General features: G+C 44.9%; 2 protein-coding genes across 2 annotated transcripts; one reads left to right on the top strand and one right to left on the bottom strand.

Moving 5' to 3' along the window:
• The first annotated feature begins 791 nt into the window (after nt 1-791).
• On the top strand, nt 792-15,538 carry rnf115a (ring finger protein 115a). Its single transcript, XM_080540161.1, has 9 exons — nt 792-877; nt 2,625-2,683; nt 3,682-3,736; nt 3,951-4,255; nt 12,452-12,520; nt 12,677-12,749; nt 13,141-13,234; nt 13,960-14,075; nt 14,401-15,538. The coding sequence occupies exons 1-9, from the start codon at nt 797-799 to the stop codon at nt 14,518-14,520; spliced, it is 972 nt and encodes a 323-aa protein (XP_080396287.1). The 5' UTR covers nt 792-796; the 3' UTR covers nt 14,521-15,538.
• Nucleotides 15,539-17,022: 1,484 nt separating this feature from the next.
• On the bottom strand, nt 17,023-22,006 carry gba1 (glucosylceramidase beta 1). Its single transcript, XM_080541388.1, has 12 exons — nt 21,960-22,006; nt 21,755-21,823; nt 21,124-21,318; nt 20,771-20,920; nt 20,212-20,345; nt 19,861-20,033; nt 19,606-19,695; nt 18,997-19,144; nt 18,542-18,766; nt 17,536-17,699; nt 17,311-17,430; nt 17,023-17,152 (listed from the first exon to the last, which is right to left on the bottom strand). The coding sequence occupies exons 2-12, from the start codon at nt 21,816-21,818 to the stop codon at nt 17,047-17,049; spliced, it is 1,569 nt and encodes a 522-aa protein (XP_080397514.1). The 5' UTR covers nt 21,819-21,823; nt 21,960-22,006; the 3' UTR covers nt 17,023-17,046.
• Nucleotides 22,007-22,093: the final 87 nt, after the last annotated feature.

Consider the following 22,093-nt stretch of genomic DNA (forward strand, 5'->3'; position numbering starts at 1 on the left):
TATAATATGGCAGCTTAAATCCTGTCTTTTTAACAACACGCGGATAAGTGCACAAAAAACTAAAACATCCATACGTGAGCCGTTATTTTCCACAAACCTTTACAAAACAACCCTTTTCAGATTCAGAATTGAACTTCGAAAGAAATCTTTAGTAGAAAAACTACTTCACAACCAAATATCACATGTCCCCACCACCAATGCAACACTACAACCTACATCTACATCCGCCCTTTCAACTTGGCTTCACTTGCCCCCAAAAGAGCTACAGTCGCCGCATTGCATGCCGGGCTGGCGGCGGACCAACCTCTTTGGTGTTGCCAACCTCTTTGGTGTTACAGTCACACTTCGTGAGTTTAGAATGATACGGTTCTATCTCCGTTTAGGGTAGTTCAGAGATATTGAGCGTCAAAATTGTTACATTCCATTATGTTTTGTGAGATGGAACCTTTGTGTTTTATGAATTACTAACTAAATTAGTAACATTAAAAAAAATAATAAATAAAAAACACACAGGCATTAATAAACACCTAATGGATCAGATTATGTAAAAAAACTCAATTTTGACCAAAAATGGAGATAGAACCTTATAATTCTAACGTCACGACTTGGGCACCAGTAGTAGTAGTATCACATGTCCCCACCAACAACACAACCTACATCCGCCCTTTCAACTTGGCTTCACTTGCCCCCAAACAAGAGCTTACAGTCGCCGCATTGCATACCGGGCTGGCGGCGGACCGACCTCTTCGGTGGGGCAGGAGGAGCGACGTCACTGTTTGTGCCATTCCAGGGGAAGATGGCGGAGGCTGCGTCTGTACCCCCGCATCATCGGTTCTTCTGCCACTGTTGTAAGGGAGAAGTGAGCCCCAAGCTCCCGGTAAGTCGGCCGTTAACGTCGTGTGAATGTCTCTGTTCTTATTGCCCAGGTTGACACTCGAGTCCGAGGCCACAAAATGTAGAATTTGGCTGCACCCCTAGCGGCTAGCCCCTTAGCCTAGCCTAGCCTAGCCTAGCTCAGCGTAACTGCTACTAACGCTACGCTTAGCTAGGGGCCTCGGCTAAGACATAGCTAGCATTAGCCTAGCCTTAGATGTTTGTTTTTGTTAGCTCGCTTCCTTTCACAATAGAATTTATTTAAGAAACTTCAAAACAACTTTAACTTTAGCGAAAAGGTATGTATGGCGTAATTCACTAACTCAAAGTGTATAGTTTATCCAGCTTAACTTGTTTAGTGTATTGTTTAGCGTATCTCGGGCCAGTTGTCTTAATACGTTTGTGGGTGTTTAAGTGTTTGAGAGGTTTCCCTTTTTTGTGTCATTCCGGGTTCTACCGTGTCTTCCGTATCCGCGAGAGGGACAGGTACTTATCTGGGAATCTTTGGACTCAACCGGTCGGATTACAGTGAAAATACCAAGACACTGTCGTGGCTGATATGGGGGGGAGTTTCACAATGAAAACTGAAAGTGAAATGCAGACTGCGCTCAACCTTTCGCATATCATGACATCCATGACTTATTGATCAACAATACTGACTGTCTGTGGGCTGGTATATATAGTATTAGCCTATACTTATTGGCTTGTTGTCGTTGTTATTTCATTGTACGCCCAAGTTATCAATAGTGTTATAGTGCCATCACGTCACCAGTGTCTGTCTGTCATTTCCGTCCCGTCTGTCAGTCAATGTGTCAGTAAATCATCTCGTCTAACAAGTTAGCGAGGCCAAATCCTTTTAGGTGTACAGACTGCCAGGGTGGTAATCCCCCTGTTATTCCCTTTCCAGCCATTGAGGCTAAATCTGCCCGCTAGTCTCGCGCACACACTGTGCTGAGGCATGTTTTAGCTATGCCCATATGGCTACACGCACCCAGTTCATCTGTCACCTCAAAACCACCAAACTGAAGGATGGAGGGAGTGAAGGAGTGCCTAAGACACATACTCTGGTGATGCTGTCCCCAACCCAAGCACTCTCTGGGCAGCTTTCCCCTTACGGAAGTGATTTGAGTAGGCTTGGCCCTAGACCTCCCCTACATGTTCCCCGCCCCCCCCCCCCTGACAACAGGATAGCAATGAGGGCATACACAGTCGTTCATGATCTTGCGTCAGCGGTCGAAAAAGTTAAACGCACAAACCTGGACCTAGTCCAGAACGGCTCCTGGAGCTCGAGCTTCCCTTTTAGACTGTTGTGCAAAAATATCCAGAGTCTTGCTCTATCTATGCCTCAGATTTGCACGTGTATTTCCTCATTCTCGAACAGCCTGTGAGATGGCCCTGCATGGGTGGTGCCACATTACAATTCGTAACACCGTGCCTGGGTAGGAAAGGCCCATGTCTTGACCTGAGAAAAACAAACCTCTTCTGTAGTCAATAATGTCGCAATAACACAAGAGGACGGACGGTGCAGCGTGCTGATACGGCTGTTTCCGAAATAATATTATTTAGGTCAGTCTAGTGTCAACACTGTAGTTGGATTCAGGAGTTTGACTGTGTTCACCATTGATGTCCACTGTTTGAGAGGGGGAAATAATTTAGGCCTAAGGTGTCTCGTGTTGTTGATTCAACGTTTGTGTCTTTGTCTTTTTCTGAATGACTTTGTCTCATTGAATGCCATGTGTGTCTTCTCTCAGGAGTACATCTGTCCCAGGTGTGAGTCTGGCTTCATAGAGGAAGTAACAGAAGACTCAAGGTGAGATCTCTGTCCCGTAGTTCTGTCTGCCACACAGCCCAGATTGTAAAAGCAGTACTCCAATGAATCAGCACTTCATTAAAGCATCTTAGTAACCGCCGGGTCATGGGTCTTACAACCCTGCACACTACTGCAGGTCTCCATGAGCAGGGTTGGCCACCCCTCCCCCCCCCCCAATCTCATTGAGAATACGAATTGTAATTTAGTTGCTTGTCATGGAAGATGTGGAGCCGACATGGAGGATAGTTTCCTGAATCTAGGTCTAATTTGATGAATTTAGACCACTTAGGCCTACATTTTTTAATTTTGGTGTTGAACTATATATGTATTATTAATGTCTGTTCCCTAGTCTTGGAAACGCTCATGTGGACTATTGTCCCATGCAGCTCAGCACGACACACTAATCTAATAATCATCAAGGCCAGAGAGTCTTCCGGGATCACGGCTGACAAACACTGCTAGAAGAAAATGCCGTGAATGAATGAATGAATGAATGGTCTTTATTGTCATTGATATAGTACAGGTACCAAACAACGAAATTTGGGAGGGGTGGCTCCCCTGGTGCTAGGAAAGAAAAAAAAAGAAAAAAAACAGGAAGGGAAAGGAGCTGGTTTACATAAATAAAGGCTATGTACACTATCCACTATACTGTACAGGTAAGACGACTAGGGTTGTCATATTGCACATAGTGTTATTGCACATTCATTTAAAGTGTCGCAGTTTGCAGGCTTGAAATGTACACATTTGTGCCTCAGCACTACACTTGATTTTTTCAATCCAGCAGCTGCCATCAATCCGTCCAGACTGTCCAGGGCCCAGAACCTAGGTCTTTGCTGTGTTCAGGGCCTGGATGTGTGTGTGTGTGTGTGTGTGTGTGTGTGTGTGTGTGTGTGTGTGTGTGTGTGTGTGTGTGTGTGCGTGTGCGTGTGCGTGTGTGTGTAAGGTATGTGGAGGTTGCTAATGATGTCTTTTGCCCCCTGCGCGCTGTTTCCCCTCAGTCTCCTAGAGGGTGGCGCTAACGGGATAGATGACACAGCCACACAGTTTGCAGAGGTATGAGACACACTGCGGGGGAGGGGGGGGGGCACAGTTAGGAGGTGATAAGGAATGCAAGGGCTGACTGTAACCTTTGTACTAAACTTGTTATATCTGTTTCTGTCTCTCTCTTCCTTCTTTGCCTTGTATTCTTCCTCCCCCTTCCCACCCTCTCTCTCACAATCTTTCTATCTCTCTCTCCCCCATCCCACCATCTACTCTCCCCCCCCAGCTCTGGCACCTATTGTTTGTGGAGCGGCCATTCACAGTGGATGGAGACAGTCCTGACTCAGAGCCTCGGGTCCCGGGCGTGGCAGGGGGAGGGGGGATTGGCCTTGGTCTCGGGGGCCTCGGTGGGCTGGGAGGGGGTCCCATCGGAGGCTCAGTTCCAGCAGGGTTAGGGGGACCCCTGGGGGGTCAATACAGTACGTTAGGAGGGGAACACTGGGGGCCGGTTCCCCCCCCTCGCCCGCACAGCCAGAGGAGGTACAGGTCCAGAGGGAGTAGCAGACCGGACCGCTCGCCTGCCGTGGAGGGGTGAGTCACTGTCTGGAGTCTGGACCTATCACTATCACAATGTCATCACTATGTCATCCCCAACATCCCCCCCCCGCACATGCACTAAGCCATAGAATGCTGAATCCTATTTACCATAGACTTTATGTGACTAAAGCCTGATGGTACACTGATAAAGATAATCTGGCGATTTTGGCCCGATTTCCCCCCTTCCGACCAAGGACAGCTAACACCCGATTATCAGATGGCTCTAGAGATTATCCTGTGGTGTGAGGTGTGTTAAGAGTCAATTTCTCCCGACAATCTGCTCGGAAACTGGTCGGGGCCGACGATCATAAATATTAAAAAGTCCTCTTGTGTGTGGGCAACTCCCGACAACTCCGATCGAGTCCGATTGTGACGTGGATGGAATGTAGCCAATCAGGAAGCGAGCTGACTTCTTCTTTTCGTTCTTCTGCACTTTATTTGTCCCGACGCACATGGCTGCCTCGTACAGGTCAGTCAGGGTACTACTACCCTGATCACACAAGATTTCTGGCTTGGGGGACGAGACTGTCGTAGGACAGATCTTTATGTATGTGTGCACACCACACACGATACGATCAAAACTGTTCAATCCGTGATTTTTTTATCTTCATGTGTGGGGTCTCTCTCAGATAAAGAAAATCTTTATGCGTGTACCAGGCTTTAATCCAGGGTTTGACGCTTACCTTTTCCCCAGGTAGCACTGTGCTACCATGTCAAAAAATTTAGTAGCACACCAAGAATTTCAGTAGCACATTTTCGTATGACGACAACAAATTATCATAATCATAACATATCAGAATTATCATAACCGGCTCTTGGCCGTAATAAAAATGGAGACTCACACAATGTAAAGGGGAAGTAAGAATATTCATTTATTAATAAATGATTCATGAATAAATAAATAATTAAGCCCAGGCTTTCATATAAAATTCATAAATTCTGAGCAATTAAATGCAAAGAATGTCTGTGGTCCAGCAGTCTTGATAATCTGGTCGCCTGGCCCGCTTAGAGCTATCAAGCCATCTTTCAACCGCTGGACTTGGATCAAACTGCTCAAGCGGAGGCCCCTCCAAACTGATTCGCATTAGGTCTTCTGTGGTAGAAACGGCCAGCCTACTTCTGGTTGCACTTTTAATGCGGTTCTGGGCTGAAAACCCCCTCTCACATTGGGCAGCCGAGATTGGGAGCACCAACATAATTTGGACCAGTTCCAGTATGTTCTAAGGGGAGAACAATTTTCATTTTTACTTAATTTTTAACCCTCACCTCTCACTATTAAAAAACAACATACATACAATAAACATGAATGTGTTTAAGTGTAGGGCTATCTGGATCTACTTTGCCTTACTTGGTAGTCTTTCTTATAGGGGTCCTTTGTGAGGAGAACCTCCCACAGCTCAGCATAGCTTTTGTCGCTGAAGTTCTCGCTTACGAGTACTTTCAGCCCTTCCCATTCCTGTTGCAGGGCAGGAATATCACACCCCGCTCTGAAGGATAGAAGAGAGCAATTGGGTTAGCACATATGCAACTAGTGTCTCACGTCTGTCAATGCAATGTCTTAAAATGCATTCTTACCCTGTCAGAGGCTCATGGAAATGCCTTGCCAGATCTGCAACGCTCTCATTTCCATAAGTGAGTAGGCTGGCTTGGTCTTTTGGCCAGGCATCAGGGTTGAAGACTTTGAAAGAGTCCAGCGTAGACTTGACGCCCTCATCTGACACCAAACTACCAAACCTAAAAAAGAAGATTTATTGCGATGTCAACACAATCGATTTGTGATTTACCTTGGTGTGATGCTTTTAAAAACAAAAGAGAGCACAGAGCTCCTTTAGTGTTTGTTGCCCATACCTCGCTTTGATAGCATCCATGCTGATGTCAATGGCAGCATCCACATGTCGCTTCAGCTGTGGATGTGTGAGGCCGTTCATGTTCCCCTTCAGGGTCATTCCCTTCAAAAGACACACACACACACACACACACAAAATCTTGGTTGTGACCATAGCAGTATTTCATCCTCAAACTCTCTCAACCCTGCATAATCCTCAAGATGATCAATGTTAAACCCTGACATCACAAACACTGACTTATCCTAAACTAACCTGGAATCTCATCTCATTTCCCTGCTGCTGTGCGAATGTGGCCAGGATTCTCTCAAACAAGCCACCTTCCTTTGGCTGTGTCTTGAGTGCCTGAAGCTTGGTTAACGTTTTTCTTATTTCTGAAGTGGCTGTGGGGAGGATTAAACTGTTCCTCTGCAGTGTGAGGCTGAGGCTGGCTAGCAGGCCAAACAGGTCACAGAGAAAGTGGCAGAATACACAGAAAAGTGTAGTCTCCATTTCCTTCTTTATCGGTTGAGTAGTTGAGTAAATGGATACGATAAAAAATGGTTAGCTGTTGAAAATAAACGTAACCATCTAACAACTTGATGACAGTAGTGTTTGCGTTTTTAACCTATTCTTTAAAGCCTAACTTTAGTTTATTTATTCATAGTGGTCAACACAAGAAAACTGACCTTTTTGGCCCGTCCTTGCACTTCCACAGAAGTGGACTGTGAGGCTGCCAGATGCTCCATATGTTGGAGAACCACAGAGTATTGATCAGGATCACTGGCACGGTCCTTCCCCTCTCCATACTGCAGGAATACCTTCAGCGCCCGGTGAATGTGGGGGATCCACCGAGTTCCCTTAATAATAATTATTATTATTAAGTGTTTTACAGGGTAAAACATCTGAATCATGTCCATAACAAAACAACATTCCAGATAAGTATTAAATACAACACCTTGACACTGCTGGGATTGTGGACATCCACTCCAAGCTCCTGTCCAAGAGCACAGAGCTCTCGTTTAGATTTTCCACTGTAGTGGTTAGGGATGCACCGAAATGAAAATTCTTGGCCGAGGCCGAATTTAAGGAAACACTTGGCCGAATACCGAATGTGTATCGGCAGTTTTTAATTTGATATTGCATAAACTAAATACATTTTGCTTTTTATTCATGCTTCTCAAAGAAAGAAATTGAGATTGAAAAAAAAGAACTTTTATATATAACTTATTATAACTAATTATCGTGGGATTTAATCTCTACTGCTTTCCAGGGTTCAATTTAATGATATTCATGATTTGTCTCTACATAGGCTTCAGAAAGTATTTAGACCCCTTCACTTTTTTCACATTTTTTAATAGATTTGCCATCAATCCACACACAGTACCCCATAATCTAAGTAAAAACGTTTTTTAATGTTTGCAAATGTATTAAAATGTAAATACAGAAATACCTCACGTACATAAGTATTCAGACCCTTTGTCACTCTTAAAATTAGGTCAAATGCTAAATGTCTTCAACAAGTCATTCAACAAGTTGAATTGAGTCCACCTGAGTGTAAGGATAATAGTTCATGTTATTTCAGAATGAATATATTTTGTTTTTATAGTCTCTGGTTTGCATGGAAACCACCGCATGATACAGCTGCATGTCATAAACTCGTGTAGAACAGCTGGGAGTCTGAATATTATGTTTTCAACAAGGCAACAACTCTGCTTCTTCCGCTACGACTGCTAAGCTAACTAGCTAGATGAGTGTAAGGTTGCGTTCGTAAAGTCGCTCTGAGAGCGCTGGAGCGCACTGGGCCCGACGTCATAGAGAAACCGAGTCATTTGATTGGACGAGAGGCATTCCACGAGTGCTGATCGGATTTCCTGAGTGAATTTACGAACGCAGCCAGTTTTGAAAGCGCGTCGCCTCGCGCCGCGCGCCTGTTGAGAGTTATATTTAATTGTATTGCGTCATCAAAACACGGCCACTATTCGGTGGTAAACATTCGGTGTTTTCACACATTCGGCCGAATACCGAATGTGCTTTATTTTGCGATATTCGGCCGAATACATTCGGTGGCCGAATGTTCGGTGCATCCCTAGTAGTGGTAGGTCTTCCAGATGAGGTGCAGGAGATCATAGACTATCGACACCTTTGGCTCTGTCTTCTGTAGAGTGAGTATGGCAAGCTCCAATCTGTGTAAGAAGCAGACATATTCTTCCAACACAAGAGACTCAAACAAATGTGTTGCCACTTAATTAAAAATGTTTTCAAGGTTAAGAGTATGGAGATTGTAATGCAACTATGAATGGTTGTGTTCATGAGTATTTATTTAAAGTGTAGTATTTATTAAGTGTATAGTATTTATAGTGTACAGTATTTATGTATATGGTAGTGTTATCATAGGCTTATTTATTTAGTGCATAGTATTTATAGTTTACAGTAGGTAGTAATTATTTATGTATAGTGTAGCGTTATGCATTTACACTCACCTGTGTGGCATACAATGGATGGGTATGATGTGAGGCCCTGCCTCTCGCTGAAGATGGGCTATCACCCCCCCCTGCCTGCCCATGTTCACTGCGGCCCCATCAGCACCAAACGACACACACTTCTGCATCCATGCCGCTCCATCACCTTCACAAACAGCTGCAACGGCAGCCTTTGTGGCCTTCAGAACCCCTTTACAGAAAAAAACACAATTAGAAAAACACAATAGTCTCCAAAACCAAATAGACTAATTACAACTTACATAAATTAAGACTATTAAAAAAAAACTTACCAATGGCATGGGCATGTTCGAGGGCTTGTTGTCCCACCAGAAGGTTCACAGGCTTCCCGTTGTCAAGAAGACGTACATATACAATCTCACACTCTGTGTTCGTGATGTCCATGTCCCCGTCTATCAGTACGGCGAGATAGTGTGCGGAATTGATCTTCACAGCAAGGTCTTCTCTCATGGCATCCGCTATCTGCCCGATCATGTCAGCGCATCGTTTGTCATTACTATAGGTTGGATTTAATTCAACGCCATTTTTCTTGTGAAGGGCGAATAATTTGTGGAATTTAATAAATGGGATCTCTTCTTTTGCCACGTAGTAAGCGATGTTAAACTTTAACTTGAGCTGTCTTTTAATTTCCTCACTGGAGCTAGCCTTCTGGCGTCCAACAGCTTTCTCAAGGGGCTTGTTCTGAGCTGACATGAAAGCTTCCCTGCATTTCACATGTTTGCGAGACAGACCATGTTTTTTCACTGTGTCGCGTTTCAGCTGTGCGTCTCCTGACACAAACACGGTCTTTCCAGCTAACTTCATGTGGGCGACACACCACTTGCAATACATCTTCCCTTCCTTCAGCAACAGCCACAGGAAAGATGTTTGCCACTCGGCACTGTACCTGTAGACCTTTGTCACTTTTGTCAGACCAGACTTCGCGTTGGCAGTGGCACCGCCATTATCACCGCGCGGATAATGACCTTCCCCCTCCCCTGACACACTTTCTGACCGGGCGCTCTCATCCTCGCTTTCCCCGTCTCTGTCTTCTTCGTTCCTCTCGTCTCCAGCTGTAATGTTGACTCCACTACCCCCCTCTACCTCCTCTCTGTCTGGAACGCTGCTAACATTAGCCTTCTTGCTAAAGTATGCCGTAATCGGATTCATTTTAACAGCGGTCTTTTTCTGACAGGATTTTCAAATGTAAATGCGCGCTTGTTGTGCTTGCGGGTCACGTGTCTGTCACGTGTCTGTTTTCAAAGGATTGCATTGGTTTAGATGCGCTGTGATCTTATTAACGAACATAAGATTGCGTAAGATAAGTAGCATGACAGTAGTTCAGTTTTTTTTTGTTTTTTTTTTTTTGTTTTGTCACACAGAAATATATTCACTCGCAAATGCGACCAAAACAGTCGCACTGTCGAACCCTGCTTTAATCTGTGTTCTGTGCTCCTCCTAGTCGTATTACAGAAACTTCCTAAATTGCATATCCTATCTTAACTGTTTGGTAACCATGGTAATTAGGATTAGGACCAAAAAGCCATTACAGATCACTGTTCCTAAATCAATGTTCCTATCCTAACTTGAGATAGGAAAAGTGTATTACACAAGCTTCCTAACTTCACAAAATCTTAAATAAAGTCACCTAACTTTAGGATAACCGTTGGGCTGTCCTAACTGTCAAAAATCACACCCAGGTGGTGGAGTAAAGCCCAATGAATGCACACGGCGTGCGATTTTGTCGCACCGCGAATTCGATTCCATTGTTTTGAATGAGACAATGCACACGGCGTGCGATGCGATATTGTCGCAAGACAACATTCGATTCTCCATTCACACCCACACACTTGGGTGGGTGGGTGTGAAAAAAAACTGCATTGGCCTTAAGGCTGCAGGTTTCACAGAATTCCGTTGCTATTGTTCAAGGAGTGACAGTTGGTCATTTACATTTCAAGGAGTGACAGTTGGTCATTTACATTTCAAACCCATTTTCTAACTTGTGATGATGACTACAGTGTCATCATCACAAGTGGAGAGTGGTGGGGAAGGAGGGGGAGAGAAGGAGGGGGGGAGAGAGGGGTAGTCATCACTTGTGATGATGACTACAGTTTTTAATGTACACATAATATGTATCAAAATGTTTAGGAAGTTTGAATAATAATAATAACAACGTCTTGAAGTTTATTGCCCGTCGTTGTTTCTGATCCATTATAAGATAAGATATTATTGTTTACAATATAGGGACGTTACAATACGTTACAAAGTATAGGCTACCTTACAAAAGAGCTGCGCAAGATGGAAGTACCATTGGTTGCTAGGTAACAGACATAAATGTTGATAATCGACGTTGGATTTTATATTTAGGATGAGATAAGATAGGATGAAGTAAATAAAATAGTTAGGATTTGCTTCTGTAATACCAAATTGAGAGAAAAAATCCTATCTTATACTTTCCTATCTTAACTTATGACTTAAGATAGGAAGTTTCTGTACTATGTTCTATGTGTGTGCTTATGCATGTGCGTTCAACCGTCTCTCTCTATCTCTATCTCTCTCTCTCTCTCTCTCTCTCTCTCTCTCAATTTTCAATTTCAAAGGGCTTTATTGGCATGGGAAACATACATTTACATTGCCAAAGCATGTGAAGTGTGAAGATAAAAAACAAAAAGAATGTAATGTACATACATGTACATACTAGAATAAATAAATATATTACATACTAGATTACAAATAAATAGATTACAAATAGATTACATCCTAGAATAAATAAATGAAATAAAACTTGTTTCAATTCTTATGGTGGTTTTAGCCCATTTGATTGCCTTTTTCTATCACAGCAGCTAACACATCTTGCTGCTGTGTTTGCACATTGCTGTACCTCACCCAGCAGATATGGTAGCCTTTCGACATTGGTCAAGTCCTCAAAGTCTCCCTGGATGTTGGTGATCAGTGGGAAGTATGTGTCCCTGATGTCCTTGTACAGCTGGCAGGTAGTTAAGAAGTGCAGCTCTGTTTCCACCTGGTTTTGTGTGCAGTGGGTGCACAGTCTGTCTGGTCTGGGGAGCCAGGTCTGCCTGTGGCGGCCTTTCTCGATGGCCAGGTTGTGTTCACTGAGTCTGTACATAGTCAAGGATTTCCTTAGCTTTGGGTCTGTCACAGTACTCAGGTATTCTGCCACTGTGTATTTTCTGTTTAGGGCCAAATAGTAGGGATGTCCCGATCCGATACTGATATCGGATATCGACCCGATATTGGTCCTGAATGCTGGATCGGGGATCGCACCAGAAAAAAAAGGCTCCGATCCGATCCTATTGTCATGCGCAGTCAAACTTATGTGTATAAGCGATGAGGGAATGAAAACAGTGAACAGAAACGCGTGTCGCAGAAATGCTTCACGCGAGTCGCAGAAATGCTTCACGCGAGTCCTATATGCGCTTAAAATGCGCATAGCGCTGTGTGCTTCCGGTTTCATTACAAAGAGGTTAACCCTATATGTTCCTGACGTCTAACAACATTCAAATGACTCTAACTTCATATTTTTTCGGATTTCAATGTATGACACATCATTTGAAAGCTTATGATCCGTAGTTCCAATCCACAACACGTCGCATTTGTTGCTTTAATAAAGGCTGGCAGTCTTTAATTTAACTGTTGTTGGTGTGGACTATATACTGGGGAGGTATTTGTTATTATTCAGGGGTCAAAAAATGTATACAAATATCGGATCGGTATCGGTATCGCCGAAGCCCAGGTACCGGTATCGGTATCGGTAGTGAAAAAGTGGGATCGGGACATCCCTACCAAATAGCATTCCAATTTGCTCTGGTTTTTGGTTGATTCTTGCCAATGTGTCTCTCTCTCTCTCTCTCTCTCTCTCTCTCTAGGATAGTACAACAGTTTCTAGCTGGTCTATTTGCCAACTCTGCAGTCCCTGGCGCACCTCCCCTCTCATGGTAAGAACTGTGTTCTCTTTCCCCCTATAGGATTATAGTGTGACGCTATTCCTTCAATCAAATAAAAAACATTGATGTTGTTACTGTCTTAATAGATGTCATCGGATTGTCTTATTCGTCTTAATCATTTCACTCTTATGGGAATGTGTGTGCCAGGACAGGGATGCTGCACTCTAACCCAGGGGACTATGCATGGGGACAAGGAGGGTTGGACGCAGTCATCACACAGGTAAACAAAATGCACACACACACACATCCTGGAAAAGTTACAAAGACATTTAGCTTTTCCTAATCTCATCTCTTACTACAAATCTCTGAAACCCCCCTGGTATTGTGATCTGTTGTCCTAAAATCCGTACTGGCATACTATTTAGTATGCACGGCCACCAGTCTTTGCTTCATACTAAACAGTATGCTAATTGTCAAAGGGCAAACGGAACGTTCCGGATGCTTCTGATAGTACATGTTTCTATTTTTGCGTTTTACTTTCTTCCTCTTTTCCTTTGACCCAGCTGCAGATATGGATTGTACAAAGCCATAAAAGTGAGACCGAAAGGCTATTATCTTCTAGTTTCAACTGTATTTTGTGTGTGTGTGTGTGTGTGTGTGTGTGTGTGTAGCTGCTAGGTCAGTTTGAGAACACAGGCCCTCCTCCTGCAGAGAAAGAGAAGATCTGCTCCCTCCCCACAGTCAACGTCTCTCAGGAACAAGCCGGTCAGTCTCTCCTCTCCTCCTTTTCACCTTCGTCCCACATTATTCCCCTCACGTTGCTTCCTCCTCCACCGGTCTTTCCTGGCGGCCTCCATCGTCAACGCACGTCTTCTGTCTTTTTCCTCCTCTCCTTTATTTTCGGCATTTTCCTTCCTCTCCCTCCTCGTCCCTGTCTGTCTCCATAGTTCCTTGGCCTATTTGGGAACATGTGTTTTCGCTGGCCTGTGTGGTTTTTGCAGTGCTCTTGATAGCTGACTCATTGGGGTAAATTAGGACTACCTCTCTCTCTCGCTCTGTCTCTCTCTCTCTCTCTCTCTCTCTCTCTCTCTCTCTCTCTCTCTCTCTCACTCTCACTCACTCTCTCTCTCTCTCTGGTCTGGGGCCCACATAACTGTTGTCTCCTGTCATTAACAGTGAGATGTGTATTATGCTTTTAAATCATCTCAATGGGACTCTCAGGAATTTGGCAATACACACTATTAGGTTCCTGTTATTTTAATGTCTAGTCAAAAGTTATTCTAGTGCCTGATTGACTGTTACACTTTTTCTCACTTATTTCTCACTTTATATCTCATACCCTTTTTTCTCTCTCTTCCTCCTTTTTGCACTTTCCCATTTAACCTCTCTTTTTGTATGGTACATTTATATCAACAAGGCTAATTATAGTACACGAGTAACAGTAGTATAAAGCATATCTCCATGTCTCTCTCGCTCCCTCTCTTGTGTAGATTGCAATATGGAGTGTCCGGTGTGTAAGGAGGACTTTGCGGTGGGAGAGCCGGTCAGACAGCTACCCTGTAACCACTTCTTCCACTCCGACTGTATAGTACCCTGGCTGGAAATGGTAAGGAGGGAGGTAGGGGCAGCATGGAGGACTGAGGGATGGTGATGAAGGCCTGGTGCCTTGGGACTTTTTTAGGGGGGTGGATGGGAGAGATATGTTGGTGTTAGATATTCTGAAGTGTTAGGGTTAGGGGTACGGTAATATTTTGGTGCTGTTTGATACTAGGAGGTCTCATAACAAATCAGAGCACCCTCATAAGCTTGAGCAGCATTTAGTCCAGCAGACAAACGACTTAGAGAGGAGAGAAATCTGCCCAAAGCTAAAGCTTGCATCTGATGTCTCTCTCTCCCCCTCTCTCCTCCTCTCTCCCCCTCCTTCGCTTCAGCATGATACGTGTCCTGTGTGTAGGAAAGGCTTGAATGGAGAAGACAGCAGCACCCAGCCTGCCCCAGAATCCCCCTCCCTCTCCACGGACCCCCGCACACAGGAGAGATGGTCCTTCTGAAATACACCTCTTTTTTTCCATCCTTCTATTCCATCCCCCCTGTTTCCCCCCCCCATCTGCTCTCTACACGGGCCCCTGCACACAGGAGAAGATGGTCCTTTTGAGGGATGACACTCTTCCTCCTCCTTCCACCTTCCATCCTCATCCATTCATCCATTCAACAACTCACCCCTGAGATTCAATCATCTAACCGTTTTCTCCATCCCTCGTTTCCATCCCTCTGAAAACGCACTGCTGTAATACACTGTGGTCTGGAAACCCTGGCTGTGTTCCAATCCTAAAACCTTGCCCCCTTCCCCTCAGCCCTTGATCATTTAAGGGTACCACCTAAGGGATCTGAAGTGACTGGATTGGTTCACCTACCTAACCCTCTGAAAGGTTCTATAGATGGTATGCCATAGTTATGACTGTCTGCATATTGCTAACAGCTATCTGATTCTTTCCGATCTGCACAGAAGTAGAGGCTCAGGGTCTGGGGATATTTTCAGTTGGGGCAAAAGTATTCCAGATTTAGCTTTTTTTTGCCCCCTCAAATTCCAAATTGATACCTACCCCCAGGGCAGGCACGTGTGAAGATCTGAGAGGACCGAATGGGTTTATTTAATCACTACTATACCCACTATCAGAGGGCAGGATGGAGCCATGACTGTATTGTTTACTCCGATGTAATCCCTTCAGATCAGCATTAAGTGGATTCCCTCTATTCAGTCCTCAAAAGAGAGGGGATTTTTTTGGGGGGGATTTTTTTTTTTTTTTAAGGAACATTGCAATGGGAGTGAGGTTTCAGAGCAGATCCCAGCCTCTCCGCTCCCTCTACTCGCTGGCTCCCATCCCATATTCTGGTGTTTATATTACAGACAGATTCCATTCCTCTGTCATTTTACTTCTCCGTTGATGAGTATTGTCTTTTGTTTCACATTTCTATCACTCTATTTTTTTAATGTAAATAGTTTTAGTCCAACAACTTCTGGTTTAAAAAAAAAAAAAAAAAAAAGCATATTGAGAATGGAGAAACAAATGTGAACCTCTGGGTATTAAAGTATATGTATATTATTATATATATGACAAAAAATGTGTATGATGTATTAATAATTCAAAAAAAAAGAATAAAAAACAAGTAATATTGTTCAAGTTGGAGTCATGTCTCTTATCTCTAAAGATTTTCTCTCTCATATCCTTCTGTTGCACCTACCTGAAACCAAAGTCCACATGGCTATTTATTTAGTAAGATCAGAGAAGGAGGAGGTAGGTAGCCACTTCAGACATGGCAATACACGGCTTGACTGCACCTGGCTATAGTAAGGTCTAAGCAGAGAGGAAAGATGTAGCCACTTCAGATGTTGATAAGAGCACTTGACTGTGCTGAAGGTTAAACACATCACACCGCCCCGTGTGAACACATGACTATAAGCAACGAGACAAGCATCAGAACCAAATCATTTATTCAAAATTAAAAGGCAAACGGTTTAACAGGCGTTTTATACATTCTGTACATTATTAATATATACGCAATTCTGTCCATGAAACGTTATCACAAGTGCTTCTTCTCAAGCAGCTTCTCAAAACAGCAGAGGCATCAGTATAGCTTTAGCACAGGCTAATAGAGATGTGTACCTGTGGGGAACATGGCGCGTTCCGACCTGCAGGGGGAGCCACACGACGGTTGGTGAAGGGATGGGGGCGCAATTGGCACCGGCTGATGCCAATTGCGCCCCCATCCCTTCACCAACCGTCCTGTGGCTCCCCCTGCAGGTCGGAACGCGCCATGTTCCCCACAGTACCCCTTTCGTTTGATCATTATTTGCTCACATTCATTCCCAGTGCTTTTCCCAGAGTTAAAAATCAGTGCAGATAACCACAGCAGAGGAACACATGATAATGAAGACATCATTGGCTGTATTTCACTCACTTCAAAATGTCTTAATTAAATGATGGTTTGAGACCACTGAAGAGATAGCAGTGTGATGTCATAAGGCAGTCAGTCGACTTGGCATATTATGTATCGTGAATTGTTGTCAATAAAATAAATAAAAAATATGTGGCTTAGAAGAAGGTGTTCCAAGTGGAAATTATACAGTATATCTATGATCAGCATTCCTTGCTACTCCTTGTGTCCTTCAGCGGGCATGGTTGGAGTGTAGCGTTGTTAATCCTGTAATGCTAAAAGGACCTATTGGTTAGGGTTGTTGAAAATGCTTTGGACATGTTGATAATATAATGCTGACCTGGCTGGATAATGACGAGCATCAGACTGTAAGAAAGGAGTCGAATGTCCATGGCTCTGGCTGTAAGTGTGTGGGTAGCGGTCAGTTTGTGATACAGTCGAGTGTGATCTCAGAGTGAGTGTGTGTATAAATGTATATATGTCTGTGTGTGCGTCTGCATCTGTCTGTGCATGCACATATGTGTATGTATGGTCAGAGAGGTATCCAATGCAGCAGGGATTTCCAAACCACATACGGTTGTGTGTGTGTGTGTGTGTGTGTGTGCGTGCGTGCGTGCGTGCGTGCGTGCGTGCGTGTACAGTCAGTGTGTGTTCCATGCAAGTGTGAGCAGGGAGTGGGCTGGAGCACTGGAGGGAATGAAGCCTATAGCAGGATGGAACACCTCAAACTGGACATCCTCTGACGACCTGCAACACAAACACAAACACACAGTCTCACATCAAGTGTTTACACAAACAAGACATGGTACCACACACTGTTTCATTAAGAATGTACATGAACAGATACACATACAGCCAGACAGACAGACAGACACAGACACAGGCAGACACACACACACACACACCTGTTGAGGATGGTGAGCACCACTGAGCCGTCTGGCCTGACGAAGGCGGAGCTTTCCAGAGCTGTTGTTTCCTGACTGACGGACACGCCTACTCTCTGAGACCCCTCCCACAGGAACTTACTAATAAAGCACAGTTCACCACATTCAAATACCAGATTTCATCCATCCAACCGTGTTAGATCAGTGATTACTCAAAGGAAGGGAGGAGGAATGAATGAACAGTACCTAAAATGGGCCATGCTGTAGAAGGTAGGTTGCTTGTAGAACACGTCTTGTTTGTGGTCAACAATGATGGGACTGTCTACAAAGTTCTTAACCCAGTTAGGCCCACCACCAAGGTCCAAGGCCAGATTCCAGTCTGTCCATCCCACTACATAGTGATTGAGGTCCTAGAGAGGATAGAGAGAGGGAGAGAGAGGGAGGGAGAGAGGGAGAGAGAGAGAGAGAAAGAGAGAAAGAGAGAGAGAGAGAGAGAGAGAGAGAGAGAGAGAGAGAGAGAGAGAGAGAGAGAGAGAGAGAGAGGATAGGCAGGTTAGTGTCTCGTTTGTGTTGTAGTGTTGCATGGCATTGCATCAGCATAAACAAAGCAGTCTGATTCTCAGGAGGGGAGAGAGTGAATGAATGGTCACAAACAGGCAGGGAATCAGATTCCATTCACCAAGGAGAAAGAAAGAAAGGAAGAGAAAAAAAACTGAAAGAAAGACAAAGAAATAAAGTTCCAGTTTCAGCTTGCACTTGTTGCCATAGTTGCTGAAGTGTACAATATGAATCAGTTTAACCTGAACTGCAGGACCTTACAGAGACACGTTTCTATGAGGAGAAGAACAAAGGTGGTGGGCGACACCCTAATTATAGAAGGCCATAATTACAATAACATGACATCACTTTCATAACAATGGCTTGGATGCACACAGTATTGGATTAGCTTTAAGTATGATGCACCCATCTTCCACCATAGATTGAAGACCCATCTCTTCAGGCTACACCTTAACTGTCCCTCCTTAAAGACCTCTTCATCCCCACTACCCCCCTGTACAGTTTCTTTATTGTAAATACATTTTGTAACTGCCCAAAAGGCCCCTGGTCCTAGCATAGATGACTTTTTCTTACGATGACTGATGGATAGATGGATTCACTCACTTAAGAAAATGTATTTGTTGTACGTCGCTTTGGATTAAAGGCGTCTTTCTAAAATGGAATGGAATGTCAAATGATGTCATGTTGAGCTCACCTGGATGATGTCGTGAGCGTACTGCTCGGCCCTCTCCCAGCTTCCCAGCTTCACCCCCCTGTCCGTGGGGCTCCAGCCAGCGCAGGCCTCTGTGCCAAACAGGTAGTACTCTGGGTACAGGTGGTGGGTCGTGGCCAGGCTCAGCTCGGCAGGCACAAAGCTGTCCAGGTACCAGTGGACACCCACACCGTGGATATACCTCCCCGCACGCAGGTCACTCAACACCTGGGGAGAGGAGGGGCAGGACATCCTTTTATCCCGGTGACATTCTAGCTTTGCCTTTTCTTTTTTCTGTGTCATTCTCCCTCCCTCCCTCCCTACTACTTCTTTTTCCTGGCCCCTCTACATCTGAAATGTAAATTATAAAAAAGCCCCTCTGTTCTCTCCAAGTCTCTCCTTTACATCTACCCCTCTTCCCCTCCCTCCCTCCCTGCTTCCCTCCATCCCTCTCTCACCACTTTAGCCCAGTGAGGCAGCAGTAGCCTATTGTCATCCAGGATGATGAGGTGTGTTTTGGGGTGTTGGGAGGCGTGAAGGGCAGGGCCAAGGTCCAGACCCACCCAATCCCTCTGCTCCTCTGGGGTGAAGCCCATAGCCTGGAAACTACAGCAGAATAAAGACTTCACATTAAAACTGGGTATGTTCTAGAAACATACATAGAAAGGTAAGTGTCATATATTTGTCAAAATTTAGTTTTCTTACATAATCTGATGCATTAGGTGTTTATTAATGCCTGTGTGGTGTTATTTTTAAAATGTTGACGTTTTTTAGTTAGTAATTCATAAAATACAAAGGTTCCATCTCACAAAACATAATGGAATGTAAAAACTTTGACGCTCAATATCTCTGAACTACCCTAAACGGAGATAGAACCGTATAATTCTAAGCTCACGATATACCAATAATTACAATGGTATCTGTGTAACTCCGTCATCAAATTCCTTTCCTCTAGCTGTCGCCCCATTGATCAAGTTGCCAGGCAAGAAGGAAGAACAGCAAAAAGTGCAGTCCTAGAGGACCAGGGTTGTGTACCCTTGGTGTAATAATGTAATGTGAAACGTAACCTGTAGTTTGACATCCGTCCAGCAGAGGGCTCATTCCCTGTGGTCATGGCCCAGAATGTCAGGTTGTGTTTGGCATACTCCTCCAGGAACCTGTTAAGAGCAGGGAAAAGATACCCAGCCTCAGTCTCTCTTCCCATGACCCAGAATAAGTCCTGACCTGCCAATTGAGAGACACTGGCAGGTAGAGGTGTGCCCAGGTCTTGTTATACACGTATTACCATTACCATTTACATTTTGGGGCATTTAGCAGATTACCTGACATAGTATCGTGCCCAGGTTTTGTGCTCCTTGCCTCCAGGCTGACCCTTCAGGGAGCCCTTGCCTATGAGTGCACCGTTAGTCTTCAGCCAGGCGGGGGCGCTCCAGGCACTGGCCAGCAGAGACAGGGGGCGGGGAGACAGGGCCTGGGCACGTTGCAGCAGGGGGATCTGAGAGGATGAGTGTAATGAAAGAAGGAGGGAGAGACAGGAGAAAGTGCAGAGGGAGAGAGCAGGTGTTTGAGGTTGATGCGACATCTTTACTTACAGTACTGTATTCTTTTATTTTATTCTGTGTGTGTGTGTGTGTGTGTGTGTGTGTGTGTGTGTGTGTGCATGTGTCACCAACCTTCATGTTTGTGTCCTCGGGGGCCAGGGTGAAGTTGTCCAGGTTGTAGTCTCCAGGCGTGTCAGCGTAGGTGTACAGGCGAGTGGAGAAATCACAGCTGGCCATGGGCACACGTACCACACTGTACCCTATACCTGTGTCACACAGAGGACCATCAGTAAACACTGTACCCTATACCTGTGTCACACATAGGGCTTTCACACCGGCAAAGAACCGTGCCAGTTCGCGTTTGCGTTTGGGAACCTCCGAACGTTGGCGCTGTCTGGCGAACGTCTGGTATGAACGCGGGCTCGTTCGCCAGACAGCGCCAACGTTCGGAGGTTTCCGAACGCGAACGCGAACCGGCACGGTTCTTTGCCGGTGTAAAAGCCCTAACAGAGCACCATCAGTAAACACTGTACGCTATACCTGTGTCACACAGACCACCATCAGTAAACACTGTACGCTATACCTGTGTCACACAGAGAACCATCAGTAAAGGGTCAGTTCACCACCAAAGTCACCACCAGACGTTGATGCTTTTTGAAGATTTCGTTCTTAGCCCCAGCGAACACTTCACCTTGAGTAGAGAAGTACTGGCGCAGTAGCTGGTCCTGTGTCCCAGGGGAGAGGGACAAGATGTTAATGGCTGCCGAGTCTGTCATGGCTCCTCCGAAGCCCCGGATCCTCTGGTACTTCTGGTAGGGAACGATGGTCAGCCTGAGAAGAGCTGAGAGGAGAGGGGGGGGTGCAGGAGAGAAGGAAGGAGAGAAGGAAGGAGGAGAGAGAGAGAGAGAGAGAGAGACAAATAAATGGTTCCTAATCTAAATCAATCTCTGCAAATGGTTCTGCTCTACTGAACATTGTAAACTAATAGTGCCTTGCTTTCTCATCCATTCCCAACTCACAAACACCTGTCCCTGGTCCACTCACCTGCCCCACCAGTGCTGTTCTTGTGTACCTGCCCCTGGCCTCTCTCCAGTCTGCTCCCAGCCTTACTGCTGATGAAGGACACAAACTGCCCGAGGGTAGGCAGCGTGTCCGACCCAATACTGTCACAGTACGTGGCGTTACACTCACACACCACCGAGCCGTGGCCGAAGTTATGTGGCACACACTCATTGCTACCTGGTGACAGAATAGAAACATGACCATATATAGACATAACTGTCATTCAGGGGTCAGTTCATTGGGGGAAACTTAATCATACAAGTAGCAAAGATGTGGGTATGATATCTATGACACAAGGGACTGGTTTCACAGATAAGGCGGCTTAAGCCTAGTCCTGGACTAAATCACACTTGCAATGGAAAATCTCCATTGAAGAGAGAAGTTGGAGAAGTTTAATAACAACACAATAAACTGACGGCGGTAGACAATCCAGGGTGGCAGACTTATGAGAACAGTAGGGCAATAGTGTGTGAGTGACATCTGTTAGATGTGATGTGAGTGACAGTGTTCTGTAGGCTGTCAAGAGGCTCAAGTAAACTGTTGATGGAACTATGCGCAGTGAGGATGCATGAGGACCCATGTGACAACAGACTGATCAAGTGTCCTTACTTACCTGCAGAGAGGGTTGCTACTGCTGACAGGAGAGCGCAGAGAGTTAGTTGGACTGTTAATGCCATTTTATCTACAGACAGAAAGTGTAATGGTCACATGTGATTCTACAGTTATCAGCTGACAACCATGCTGTTGTTTTAATCATGTACTTTACGCGCAGCTAATAAGTTCATTTCATTTGCGATACAGCAACAACTAGTTCTTACCTAGTTACGATCCGGATCTTTGTCATGTCATGAAGTGCACTTTAAGTTAGGGACTCGCATGTCCTACTGATCGATTTAAACAGCGATTTCCGGGATTCCCAAAGTTGTGGACCTCGGCAGTCATATGACAGGCT

This window comes from Nansenia antarctica (genome assembly GCF_963989245.1).
Source record: "Nansenia antarctica genome assembly, chromosome: 10".
Lineage (NCBI taxonomy): Eukaryota > Metazoa > Chordata > Actinopteri > Argentiniformes > Microstomatidae > Nansenia > Nansenia antarctica.